The 14,089-nt window shown below is 45.0% G+C and overlaps 1 protein-coding gene and 1 long non-coding RNA gene across 2 annotated transcripts; one reads left to right on the top strand and one right to left on the bottom strand.

Moving 5' to 3' along the window:
* The first annotated feature begins 5,556 nt into the window (after positions 1 to 5,556).
* Positions 5,557 to 8,122, top strand: KLF2 (KLF transcription factor 2). The gene is made up of 3 exons (XM_075037997.1): positions 5,557 to 5,715; positions 5,907 to 6,798; positions 7,218 to 8,122. The coding sequence occupies exons 1-3, from the start codon at positions 5,641 to 5,643 to the stop codon at positions 7,391 to 7,393; spliced, it is 1,143 nt and encodes a 380-aa protein (XP_074894098.1). The 5' UTR covers positions 5,557 to 5,640; the 3' UTR covers positions 7,394 to 8,122.
* A 2,474-nt stretch (positions 8,123 to 10,596) lies between these two features.
* Positions 10,597 to 12,394, bottom strand: LOC142035388 (uncharacterized). The gene is made up of 3 exons (XR_012651874.1): positions 12,272 to 12,394; positions 12,008 to 12,084; positions 10,597 to 10,834 (listed from the first exon to the last, which is right to left on the bottom strand). It is a non-coding gene; the product is annotated as an uncharacterized LOC142035388 (long non-coding RNA).
* Between the last annotated feature and the right edge of the window lie 1,695 nt (positions 12,395 to 14,089).

Below are 14,089 nucleotides of genomic sequence, written 5' to 3'. Positions count from 1 at the left end.
CAACAACTGAAAACTGCTAGTCATAATCAGTGACTGGTATTTTAAGCAGTTTCACTGATACGATTAAACATGCTTGCAGAGTTTTTGAAACTGTGGTATCATTTCACAGTTCTGTAAAAAAAATAAAAGATCTGTCAAATGTGTTTTTAATTGACAGCTGAAAGGGACATCTGCAATACAACATATGTGCATTCAACACACACATCAGTAAAAGCTGGCAGAAACATAACTACATACCTAATCAAAGCTGATAATTAAAAAACTGGCATAAATTGTTTAGGTTTGAAGAGTCTCCAAATCAAAAATGACAAAAAATCATTTACAGCTGAATGCTATCATTCTTCACACAGCAAATTCCAGTAACAATACATAATTACCTCGATTAAATTCATTAAACAGCTGATTTTTTGCATGATTACTGAATCATGAACGCACATTAATGATGGGAACAGTATTTTCTTGCATATTTCTGAGAAAAGTTTTCTTTATATTATTTGACTTATTTATTTAAATGGAATTTAAGCTTGTTTTTCCTTTGCATCGATGGAAGTCTGCCTAGCTAAAGTGTGCAGTGGTTGAAAGTATAAACACTTGACTTTTGCTAATCTTTGTGAACTAAGTTAACAAGGCTTTCATTAAAATGAATTAAGATTGCCATCACAATGGATGGAAATGATAGAACTGTCAATAATCATGCTGAAAAAGCAGAAGTGCTAAAAAATATTTCTGTTCTCTCTTTGAGAAAAAGCCAGATGCTGTATTCAGATCAGACAATAATGATGTTGAAATACTTTCCATTCCAGTAACTAAGGAGGATGTTAAAACAACTGCTACTCATCTCAAACAATATTAAGTTGCCAGGTCTGGGTAACTTATAAGTGAGTGTTTCAAAAGAACCAAGTAAGGACATATCCAGATGGTTAATGTTTATTATCAATCCATTTCAGAACAGTGAGGAAGCCCCAGGTGACTTGAAGAATGTTAATATTATGTCAATATTTTAACAGGGTAAACAGAATGACCCAGATATGCCTGTCAGCGTTATATAAACCTGGGAAAAAGACTGGAAGGACTTGATATATAAAAAGAATTATAAATAAAGATGGTTTAGCTAATGACAATGGCTTTTAACAGTGTTTTAAACAGGGCAGCAGTGCTGATGTAACAGGCAAATCTCTGTAAGGATTTGCCTCGGTGCAATATGATTTTCACAATAAGAAACAAGAACATGACAAATCAATATGGTGTGCACACGCGAATTGGTCCAAACACAAGCTGATACATCTTGAAATCTAATTTAAATTTTAATCAAGCAAGTTTATTAGTTCTTGATCTTTTTTTATCATCGCTTACCATTCAATGTTGTTAACAATGACCTGGAAGAAAACAGAAACTGTTACTGATAAAAAAGTCCTAGATGACAAAGATCAAGGAAGTGCAACATAATTTGAAGAACATGCCATTGTTAAAGAATTATTATAAGTGCATTATCCAGGCAGAAACAAACACCATGCATGGCCATAGAGGCAAGCTCAAGGCCACACTTCTAGCAACGAAAACTGCAAGCAGCTCTGCTTTTTGGCATAGACAAAAGTAGGGTTCTACCTAGGCCAACAGGTAAAAAATCGGGGCATCAAAATTGCTCTGCTGGAGAAAGCATTTGTCAGATGCTTCTCTTCACGGTACCTTTCTGCAGTCTCCACCTTCCATCTGTGCAGCCCTAAACAAGCTGGATTCCTCCCAGTTGTTCCAAGCATCTCATGATGCTTCCCAGCCCTGCACCATGGCCCACCAGCACTCTCACCAGACCTCCCAGGGCTCTGTTCCACCTTCCAGTCTCCCCCCATGTCCCATGTGTTCTGCTTTCCACCATTGCCATAAATTAAATCTAGTCGAAAAGCCTCCAGCCAGCACTGAGTGCAGACCTGAGCACAGACCGTATATTCATGGTGGTGGTGCTGTTGACCGGGGAGCTGCGATGCGATGGAAGAGCTGGGGGAGAGGAAGGCTTTGCGAAACAGTGAACTCGTGGGTAACCTTCAGTGCAATGCCATGACTGTAAGCGCACAAGTGCAGTCCTTGGCTAAAGAGGGGTGACTCATATTTGTCTGCTGCTCCACATTTCCAGTGCTCAAACCTCAAGAAAGGTTTTGAAAATGTGCACATAGTTCAGAGGAGAATCACAAAAAAATATTAAAGGAAAATATGCCATCCTAAAATCTTAATGAGCCCCTTCGACTTAAGCTTATCAAAGAGATGAAGGTTCACCTTTGTCTTTAGGTCCTCAAATGGGAACAAGCTCCAGTCATGGAAGATCTGGTCAGAAAGGCTCCTTTATAAAATTAATTGGTGATGTTAATTTAATCAGACAAAAGGCCTACAGGATTAAATCACTCTCCCCAAATTAAGACATGCCTCTCCAAAAAATACCTGTATATTTAATTTTATGTGGTTGTTTACATAATTTTATTAACTTCCTTGAAAGCAGACTCTAAAAGGTCCTAACTCAGAATCCGCAGTTTAAATTCGCAAAAAAAGTGTATAGTCAACAGAACGACGGCAATTTGAGATGCAGGCAGGGAAATCGTATGTAATGCTTGTCTCATTTAAATATGAAGTGATTGGTCACAGTGTTACTAGTACTGTGATTTTGAACAGTGGTGCTAAGAGGTCTCATTCTCAGCTCGTTTACCCTGCTATTACTACGTTTTCTCTAGGTGCAGTCAGGACTTTCTGAGAACGATCCCATGAGAAAGGAGCTTTTTGTTTGTTTGTTTGAGTTCTGTAATTACTCAGAGTGCTCTAGCAGCCAGGTGACCTGGGCATTCTCACCAACCCATCCAGCTGCAGTGTTTCACCAAGGGTGCAGTTCATCACACAGCCCCAGCTTTGATTCTTCTATTAACATGTGGAATTCTGATTGCAATCCCTTAAAAAGTTTCTCTTGATGTAAAAGTAACAACGGAGATCAGCAGCAACACCTAGAAAGATCAACTTTGCCATACAAAAATGGTTGAGCCTGTGTTTACTTTGGCTGGAAGACAGATCACACATCATTTAGCTCTCCTCTACCCACAGCAGATTAACAAATACTTTCTAATCTCACATTCTTCACATTTATACACCAGTGGCATCACTCCTGATCTATGCTGCCATAAATGAGATCAGTGCCAGGGTCTTGGGTTTAGATATTTAAAATAAGCGTTGCATACAGCACAGAGCCAGAAAATGTCAGCACAACGATCATGGACCAAGTGGAAGGTCATGGCAATGTTGTACTCAATTTGTGCAGAACTAGTGACTCACAACGTAAATAAATTCTCACATTCGTCTCACCAGGTTTAGTATAGCTATAGTTTTTTAGCTTCGACGCTTTGCTTGAAAACAAAAAGAAACTAAAGGCAGTGAATTTATTATTTTGTGCACTTGGCTTTCATTCTCACTACCCACTAAACGTTTCCTTTATGCAAGGAAAAAACGCAGTTAGGTGAGAGAGTCAGTGCAGTGCTATAAACAAATGTCCTTCCAGTGCCTACTGGAAGACAGCATCCAACTGGAGCTTCTCAGTGAAATGTACACGTACAGTTGTATATCCTAGAAACAAAATATTTTGTTATAGCTGTTGCTGAAATCACAAGCACATAAACTGACACAGACATTCAGGGTGTGTTATCAAGGGAACATTCACATTCATTCTGAATTCATCAGAGTGTATTTTCTTGGCTGACTCACAGCACCATATATACGTATTGTACACTTACTAACATTTTATTAGAGGAAAAGAGTTTACATTGAAAGATTACACAAGTGTGACATTACATAGCTATGAGTCATACATCTTTGTGTACTTCGTTACCATGCATTCAGTGTATTGATTCTGCTCCAGTCACAGAAGTTTGGCTGCTCCTCCTGGCCATCCTGTGAACTTTTAGAATAAGAAGTATAGAAAGTTAAACAAGAGACATTCATTATTTTAAAACATGTGTAGCTATTGAAAAGATCATTTACTCACCCTAGCAACCGTGCTTTCCTGAGAAGGCTGCGTACAGCCACAAGCCTGGGATGGGCTCTAACGAACATGCTCAAAATGCTTCTGAGAACCAGAGCCCATCAAGGGCCATCACTCCTTCCCCTCGTGGGGCACGCAGTGCATAAAAGTGAGAGTTGTTCTCCTGCACTCTTCTGATCTTCAGCTCACTTAGAAAACCTTTTAGAAGCGATTGCAAAGGAAATATGGAGGAGGTAAGGGGAAAGCATAGCTCTTTCTCTGAACAGGCTCTCAAAGAATCAGTCTGTCCTGTGATAGATCATCATTTTTCCTCCTTTAAGAACGGCCACTTTTGCTCTTTTGCTCTTGGATGACTGCCAAGCAGCCGTGATCCTCAAAAACAGGAGTCTGGGGCACGTTATCAAAAATTATTGGAGAATAGCTCCTTCAGACTGGGCATCTGAGCTAGAGGCCAAGGTAAGGGAGGAGAACAGTCTTCCCTTCTGAAAAATCCAGCCCAGGACCATAAATTGGCTATGACCAGAGGAGATCACAGAAGCTACTTGCATTATTTCTCTCACAATGTCACAGGGAAACGTTGACTTTGGCAATCTTCGTGCGGCAAATGGAAACTCTGCTAGAGACCTGGCCTTCCATTAAACGCAAGTCTCCAGCGGAGACCGTACAAGAGTGGCATTAAACACTTTCCTGTCAGTACCGAGATGGGTCTGAGACCTTTAGGGTGACCAGAGCCGGAGGCCTCCATTACCGGCTCACCAGTGCGTTTACCCACACGGCGCAGGGCATCTGCCTCCCTTGCTGTGCTCGTTACGCCTTCCGCTCCCACCCTTGTTTTCTGGGTCTGGTCCCACCGCGTGTCCCAGACGATGAGGCCAGGTTGTGGGGCGGCTGCTGTGAGGGATGGGGGGGGCGGGAAATCAAACCCCTCATTCATGGTGTCTCCCTCAGTGTCCCCCACCCCACAGCAAGTCCCTCACAGCCTCTGTTGGAGCTTGGACCCCTCAGCGTCCCCCTCACGTCATGGACGGTCCCTTGGTATTCCCAGAGCAGGGACCCCCCTCGGTGTCCCCCACCCCACAGCAGCTCCCTCACAGCATCTCTCAGCGCATGGGCCCCCCACCTCACCTCAGGGTGACTCCCTCAGTGTCCCCAGGCCTGGGACCCCCCCACGGCCCCTCAGTGTCCCCACGGGAGGCAGAGAGAGACCCCCCCTCAGCTCATGAGGGTCCCTTAGCGTCGCCGGGGCAGGGACCCTTCTCCTCAGCGGCCACGGCCCAAGGCGACGTGAGGGGGGGGGGGGGGGGCCGCTCCACAGCGAGCCCCGCACTGAGGAGAAGACGGTCGGGGGGGGCGGGGGGGGGGGGAAGGCCCTGCCGGCCATGCCGTGCCGTTCCGTGCCGGCCCCTGCCCCTCTCCGCTCCGCCCCGCTCGGGTTGGGACCAGCCGCCGCCGCGTCCTTTTATACCGGGGCTAAATTTAGGCTGCGCCCGAGCCGCTGCCTCCCGCCCGCCCCGTCCGGGACGCGTTTCCTCCGCTCTTTGCAATTGGCTTGAGAGCGCCCGCGCCCGCGTTATAAGGTGGGGAGGGCGGCTCGCCGCGCCGCGCCGTCCGCCGTCCCGCCCGGCCGTACCATGGCGCTGAGCGACACCATCCTGCCCTCCTTCGCCACCTTCGCCAGCCCCTGCCGCGAGAAAACCCTCCACGAAGTGAGTCTCGACCCCCCCCCCCACCCCACCGACCCCATCCCGCGCTGAGGCCGGCGCCGCTCGTTGCACGGGTGGGCGGCGGTGCCGCGGTCCCGCTTCTCCCCAAACCCACCACCGACCCCCCCCCCCACACACACACCCCCCGCCTCAACCCACCACCTCTAACCTTCTCCCTTTTCTTTCTTCCCCAGAGGTGGAAGTGCGACCAAGAGGCCAAGACCCCTGCCGGCACCTGGGGCGGCCTCTCCCCTCGCAAAGAGGATGAAGATCTCAACAACGTGCTGGATTTTATCCTTTCCATGGGCAGCGACGGCTACGGCCAAGGAGCGGCTGGGGGGGACTATCCCCCCGCCCAAGGGGAGAGCGGCGGTTTTTACCAGACAAACCCGTCCCCGGGATGCTACAGTGCCCTGGAGCAGGGCAGCCCCCCGCCCTACAACGCCGGCATCGTGCCGGAGATGATCCGCTCCGAGATGGACTCCAACTACTGCCCTCCTGGCAACGTCCACGGGCGGTTCTTCGTGACACCCAGCTTCGGGGGCCCGCAGTTCGTTGAGAACATTAAGCCCGAACCCGACATGGACAATTATGGACCGGTCCTGGGTCTGGTGCCCCAGGCTTGCCCAAAGATCAAGCAGGAGGGCAACGCGACCTGCATGATGGCCTATGAGCAGCCCCGGGTGGCCAGCTCCCCCCAAATCCCCGGGGCAGAGACCCCCCCGCTGAGCCCTGATGATCTCATGGTGAATGACTGCCACACGCAGATGATGTGCCCCTCGTCCATGTCCTTCCAGCAAAGCTACCACCCGGCCTCCGGCTTCCACCACCCGCAGACCCATCTCCAGTACCAGAACACCTCCCAGTTCGGCCTTTTCGAGGACAACCTGCCCTTACAACCCTCCGCTCCCAGAGGCATGCTCACCCCTCCTTCCTCCCCTCTGGAGCTGCTGGACTCCAAACCAAAAAGAGGACGTCGGTCCTGGCCACGGAAGAGGACGGCCACTCACACGTGCACCTACGCAGGTTGTGGGAAGACCTACACCAAGAGTTCGCACCTGAAGGCTCACCTCAGGACGCACACAGGTAAATACGGCCGCTTGCCTTCATCCAGAGATATGCTGCTTGCTGGCTGCGATAGCCGCCTGTATAAAACAGTTTTTTAACCCTGTAGTCTCTTAAACTCCAGGAGTAGTCGTGGTTGAGCTATGACAGGTGGTCAGATTATAATGTCTAAGTGTTTTCCTACTTAGATGTAGGTCAAAGCTTTTCTAAGGACTTCCGATGCCCTTTCTTGAAAGATTCTCACTGCAGGTATAGGTTAGTAAAAGAATTGCTAGAGCAGTCTCATTTGGCTTAAAAGCACTTGGATCTTGTCGCAGAAGGGCTTTGGTAGCAAATAAGAGAGTACGCCGAGATAAACTCAGAAGGTCGCCTAGCACGGGGATGCAGCCTGTACGTGGGAGTGCCGCGCTGAGTCACGCTCTCTGTGATTTCTCCAACAGGTGAAAAGCCCTACCACTGCAACTGGGAAGGCTGCGGCTGGAAGTTCGCTCGCTCCGACGAACTCACCCGTCACTATCGCAAGCACACCGGCCACCGGCCCTTCCAGTGCCACCTCTGCGACAGGGCGTTCTCCAGGTCAGACCACCTGGCTTTGCACATGAAACGGCACATGTAGCCCTAGAGACTCTGACCTGCGAACAGTGGACATTATTTAACTGCTCAGGTGCAGAAGCGTTAAAAACTTGTAGCTGGTACTACGTAGGGAGGCACCGACGCTCTAGCGATGGAAGCTGAGGAGGATTTGACACAAGGAGACTTAGCCAGTCATCTCCTGCAGAGAATTTGACGTGACTGTATCAGTGAACCTGGCCGTCCCGGTCAGGAGAACAGGGGTTAATTTATGCAGCTTCTGTGAAGGGTAAACTCCATAAGACTCCATACAGATTGTATAGAAGAAGCTGTAAATATGTTTGGTTTTTTTTCTGATTCTAACTGCCCAGTCCTAAGCTTTACGAGACAATGTTTGTATGGAAACTGCCTGAAGTTGACCCTAGAAGAGATTAAATGAATGTTACTGTAGCTAACGATGTTATTTTAGATCTCAGTTGAAGGCATGGCTAAGAGAACACTCCTATTGTTAGACTGTTTGTTTCACAGGTGCAATAATATTCTTGTTTGCCATGATCTACACTAGAAGTACAGGGCTTGATGTCTTGTAAGAAAATAACCTATTTTACTGTAATTTTTTTATATATTGTAAATAATTTTATACAATGAGAAATATTGTATATGTAAATAGAAGACAAATGGGTATTTTGCCTATTTCTGTTTTTATAAAAACGTAATTTTTCAATGTTTGAAAACATTTCATCTTTTTAATAAAATAAGTTTTTAATTGCTGTGATTTTTACTCTCCTTTGAGATCTCCCTGTTACTTTTTCCCTGATGGCTGGACCTGGTTATGGTTTAAATTATTGACAACTATAAGAAGACGCTTAAAAAAATCTGACCTATGGATTTTTCTAAAGTAGATAAGAGAGTACATACTTCATTCTCAGCAGTAAACAAGATACAGTGCAGTGTTTTATCAAAAAGTCAAATAAGAAAGTAGACCATATTCAAAATATACTTCCTAAAAATGGTTAAGTAAGCAACACTGTAATTTCAGTCTCATTTCTAGTTTATGCTAGACTATTTTAATAGCATCCTTAATGTTTTCCAGATGCAGTTATAGTTTTGCCAGCAGTGTGTGGGTTTTTACTATAAATTTAAACACTGCATTTTTGTAATTACGGAGGCTTATTTTAAGGCATTCTTGTACATAAATTATCCTTGCTCTCAAGAGCTCAGTGCAGAATTCCAATAGAACAGTAGTGGAATTTAAACATAAATTCACAACACAGGTTAAAATACCTTCATAACTCATTCCCCAAAACTTAAATTCACTTAATAGTTTGTAATCCCACCTAGATTTCAGGAGTTAAGAAAGACATTAACTATTTTGGAGGAAAGTAAGTTAGCCAGGAATCTAGATTCTGAAAACTAATTTCAAATAAACTGGATACTGCAATAGCTATAGCAGTAAAGAGCTGCAACAAGTCAAATGGAGCCCCCCAAAAAGCTCTTCCACAGCTGTAAATGAGAACATAAGTCCAAGTAATATATCTGTGCAATTACTCTGAAACTCTGATGATGATCCTCTGTTTTTACAGCTATGGTTTAGTGGTGAGCCTTGATACTTGTAGAACAAAATCACTGTTAATTAAATATGCAGATTCAGCTTAATATTGAAGCATTTTTCCTTAACATCTGGATACTTGGAACTTGATTTTAATCAAGGTTGTGACATTTTTCTGACTTTACAAGTTAGAATGCACAAGAATGAAATCAACAGGAATACATTTAAAGTAACTACAAATATAGCTATTCTTCTGTGAAAGCAAAGTCTGCAGTTGTTCATGTGGAACAGATGTATTTTGGGCTTCTAATCATTGACATGGAAGAATGAGTTCCACATTTCACTTTTATAGCTCTTTCAAAGTGAAATATAAGGGAGATTTAACATTTCTTCATTAAAAACAAAACTCATTTATTTGCTAGAAAAAACTTGCACAATCCAATTCCAGAAAGTGAGGATGACTTAAAGATGTTCTAAAATTAGCACATTTATTGTTGCAACAGTTCTAAGTATTTCCTTCTCTTTCCTCATAGCCGAAGATTTTCCTATTTCAGCATGTCTTTTGGTGTTTATAACCTTAAGAACACTATTTTTTACATTAAGCCTTACCCTTACCTTGCCATAGTCACCTGGCTTTCCCTTGCTCTTTCTGAACAACTGACAATGTTTTCAGTCATTCCCAGGTTTCAGTGATACAGTGCAATCTTAAACTATTCCCTCTTTCCTAACATAATTAGAAAAGACGCCGAGGTTTGACACCTCGCTGCAGTGGCTACGGCCACCCCTGAGTGCACAGCCCCACGTCTGGCTCGGGAAGGTCCCCGGACAAGAGCTCTCCAGCAGCGGGGGAGAGCTTGGAAGCACCACGACATGCTCATCCGGCTTTGCTCGTCTTCAGCCCTCTCTCTCGACCTCTGTTAGAAGCCACATACCGGGCTGGGTGGCCTTCGGTCCGGCCACTTCTGTACCCCCCCAAATGACAAGGGTGGAAGGCAGCTACGGCCAGTGAACCAGCACATAGGAACGCTGCACAGTGCCTGCACGCAGAGAGAAATATTACTGCATCCACCAACCCTTAAAAAAAAAAAAAATTGTGCGGCTCCTCTGTAGCACCCACCGCAATGGGTGCTCCTCCTCTGGTACCTCTGCACGGGAAGGTCCAAGCTTCCCCTTGCTCCAGTGAATCGTCAAGCTGTGAGGGTCATAACCTCTGCTCCCTCTGCTCCTGTTCAGATAAGGCACTTTGTTATCTGCACGATACCGTGTTACCAAACAACGCTCAAATCACGACGAACGGTGGAGATAGACGCTCTGCGCCGTGTTGTTCACTATGTAAAAATGAGTGTGCTCTGTCCTCTGAGCTTTTAGATTTGCTGTGGCTCAACAGAAAATAGGGCAAAGCCATCCTCTTATACAAAAAGAAAAAACCCATATAAAAATACATAAATACAGGCCTCTCAAAGTGGGGAGGGATGGTGGGGCCAAAACACTAGTAAAAGCTCATGACCAACTCTATTTTAATTGTTTAAGGGAGGGCATATACGACAATTTCTGTGTGATCTTTACAGGAAACTGCAGGTTCTTGAATCTCGAGATAATCTTGTAGCAGAAAGAAAGAGATGCTGATCTCATTCTTCTCACATTCTATTATGAGTAATTGTCAACTCTCTTTTTCTTTTTTTTTTTTTAATTGCCTTAAATTAGTACATCCAAAGATGCGTCAATACGATTCTATCAATCTACCAAGCCTCCCCTGGCCAGCAGGAAATCACTAACGCTCTGCACCGTCTTCTAATAACAGACCATCAGGTCATCACCTTTTAAGTAATTTTGTTCTAATTAACACCAGAGACCCCGAATCCCAGATGCCTCCCGGGGATCATGCAGCGAAGACCTGCCCTCTCCATCTGCAGCTATCCTGGATTTGATTGTGACACACTAGGGAAAAGAAAAAAAAAGAAGTTGTAGTTGAACCTGATAGGAGGAAATGTAGAGTCCGTTGTAAACAAGATTTTCACACGTATTCTTATAAGATACCACAGTGATGGGCTCACTATACTTGCAAGATAGATTGCCAGATTAGATAGAGCACATTAAGTACAGAAACTAGCAAATCCTACACAACGTTCCTAGTGAAAGTTTTTAGCAAATATTTCTGAACTCGAGACACCATCCAGAGGAGTTACTGTTTAAAGTCAGTTAATTCCTCTCTGAGTTTCAGAGCGCTGTGTTTCGCTACGCTGAAAACGGTTTTTCTCTCACCTGCTGACTTCACAAGAGTCAGTTAAATCTGTACTACATGGGAACTCATCTTCAGAAAACACCCTAACACGGAGGCTGTTGCTGCTGAACCAGCACCCAGAACAGAACGGGCGTCCCGCAGTCCCCAAGGGCCGTTGCAGTCGCTCGGCCACTCTCGAGGGAGACTCAGCACCCTGCAAAAGCGGCCCAGCACCATGCCAGCACCCTGTCAGCAAGTGGGCAGGGTGCTTTCAAACCACTTTTTTTTTTTTTTTCAACCCTGAAGTGGAAGGCTGGACTAGAAACCCGCCAGCTTTTCTGGAAGTTCATTTGAGATTTGCAGTTTTGCAGACGATCGCGGCTGGGGGTGGGGAGTTTAAGGTTTAATTTTGGCCATAGCTCACCTCGCGCAGGGATGGGGGATTTCAGGCTGTGCGAGTCCTTGGTTACTCGCAGCCGTTTACAAACTGCCTGAAAACATTGACTCGCTCTAAACTTTGGTCCTCCATCCACAAGAAGTGCCAAAAAAAGTTTGTCCAGTCTTCAAATTATAGGATTGTGCGGTTCTGTGGTTTTCTGTGGTAGAAGCTCTGTGGTTTCTAAAGCTATTTTGTGCACCTATAACACAGAGTAGCTGTTAGGCTTTTCTTAAATTGAATTTTCGAAGCCAGAATCCCAAGCTCTAGCAATTTCTTTTGCTATATTTAAATAAAACAACTACAACAAAGTCATGTAGCCATCGCTATGGTAACTAGCAGTGTTGGGGGGAAACATAAAGAGGAACATTCAGTCCAAACCCCATGCAATTTAACAGGGAGAAAGCTCTCCCTGTTGCTAACATCCAAAAGGTACTCGGTGGCATCTACAAACCTTAAAATTCCCGCGTGTCCTTGAAGCAGCCGCTCTCAGCTGGGTCTGTAACAGGTCCCACCTGCCCGGGACTCATCCTGCGTGCCAAGAGCAGAGTGGTTAGAGCCCCCAAAACTCGCCGGCACTGCAGCAACCCCCCCTCTGCCACGACCAAAGACCCAGGCTTAGGCACAACTCCGCTCCGAAACGTGCTTCCCATAGATTTGGAGGAGAAGGAATAGGTTTACAAGGCAAACCCCAGCAACCGAAAGCACGTAGCCATACACAGTTCACAGGCCCCAGAGGTAACTGGTTCAATTTATTGATTCCCAGAGACTCCTTAAAGCTCCGTACGATTTGATCCCAAACAACCAATTCCCCATCACTTAGGCGGAGACTGGGAATAGCCTCTGCCACGAAACAGTGCTCTGAAGCGTGCAGAGGAGGCAGGGATTTATCCTAAACTTGTTAGGCAGAAAATACGTTTGATTTAATCTTTTGAGGTCTGACTTTTCAGCCACAATTATTTGATCTTGTAATATTTTATGTAGACACAAAAAATGAGTCATATGCACTGCTTTATGTAAGGAAGATGTATTAACTTTACCAAAACCACCCTTCCAAGCACAAGGAGAGCAGGAGCAACAAAGTTCTCATTTCCTCTGTAACCATAGTTAGCATTAGTTACCTGCTTATTTACCTGCTTCAACTGTAATTCCTTTTAGCAAATCAAAAGTGTTCTGCCCTTTTGTAGTAAGCATAAATTCAGCAACACAGAAATTGCAGATGAACTTACCTATTACAGGTTTATAATTAGACACGGTATCCCTTTAAATCACTTTTACTTTAGTTTCTTGCACTTACAGCTCAGAGCATTCCTGGAGTTCTGACCTATCATTATGTCATCAGGAAATATCTGGAATATCACACTGAACATCCCCTGTGACATTTAATGTATTAGGTGAGAAGCTACTGAGCCTGAGGCTTAAACACAAAGCAAAACACACACAAAAAATCCTCAAATCCCAACAACCGCTTTTTTACAGCCCATGTGTGATGACAGCATAAGTAGCTCTTGATATATTAATGATTTTATATCACAAACACTTACAAAACAAGGGGTATAAGATGCCTGGGTGCCCTTCCTTCGGGTGCAAGAGATGGGCAGAGAAAGCACAGGGCTTGTTCCTCTGCACAGTTCCCTTCTGAAAAGCTGTGATTGAGGACATTTATGGGAAGTTAAACAGCAGAAATATATTATGTTTGGAGCTGGCAAAGAGCGTTATGAGAATTCATCAATGGGGAAGGCTACAGCATTTATAAGAAATGCTGTATCAGCACCAATAAAAAAGTTTTAATTGCAGTCATTACAGTAAAAAAAATGCTAACCAGCCAGGAGGTAAAAGATGTTCCGAGTGACTAAATTGATAGTCACGTACAGCAGACAGGAGATTCAGCAATTTTCTCCCAGTAGTGCCTCCCCAAGAAAAATATGACTGCAATTTCAGTGATAGGGATGGCAGCAAGGGTTCCAAGAACTCAGACTTTCACAACACAAGCTGCTCTTGGGTCACATTTAGGTACAGTCAACAACGCTACATTTGCTTTTTAGAGGTTTAACAGCTGGGCTCGTAGCTTGGAGTTCCTTCACGTTGGAGTTTCCGCTTGTAAACGTTCCTTCTCAGTGAAGGAGTCCTTTCACAGTTCCTTTCTTCCCTTCCCAATGAAGAGCCTGGTGGTCTCCACGCGATGCCTGGTACAGGGACTCCTTTTGGATTAGGCACGGACAGCACGGATTAGGCAAGTATTTGGGAAAGCGTAAGGATGAGAACATTGTGCATGTCAGACTCCAAAAACTCGAGTGGGAGCAAAACACAGAGCCGTGGCCCATGTTTTTGTAAGCGAAGAGGAGCATTACACGACGAGAGAAGTTGGGTAGGAAGTTGTGCCTGTCCATGACACACTATAGTCAAATCCTGGCTTCAAAATGTCAACGTACTAAAAATACTGCTGGAGAGCAATTTCAAGAGAAACCTGCCTTGGCAATCTGTTGTTAACCATGCCAGTGTGTGCAGAAGCAGAGTAAATAAACAGATGGGAGAA

The sequence above is a fragment of the Buteo buteo genome, chromosome 10, assembly GCF_964188355.1.
Source record: "Buteo buteo chromosome 10, bButBut1.hap1.1, whole genome shotgun sequence".
NCBI classification, from domain to species: domain Eukaryota; kingdom Metazoa; phylum Chordata; class Aves; order Accipitriformes; family Accipitridae; genus Buteo; species Buteo buteo.
Note: the sequence above shows the minus strand (reverse complement) of the source record. Positions and strands in the feature narration are given on the sequence as shown.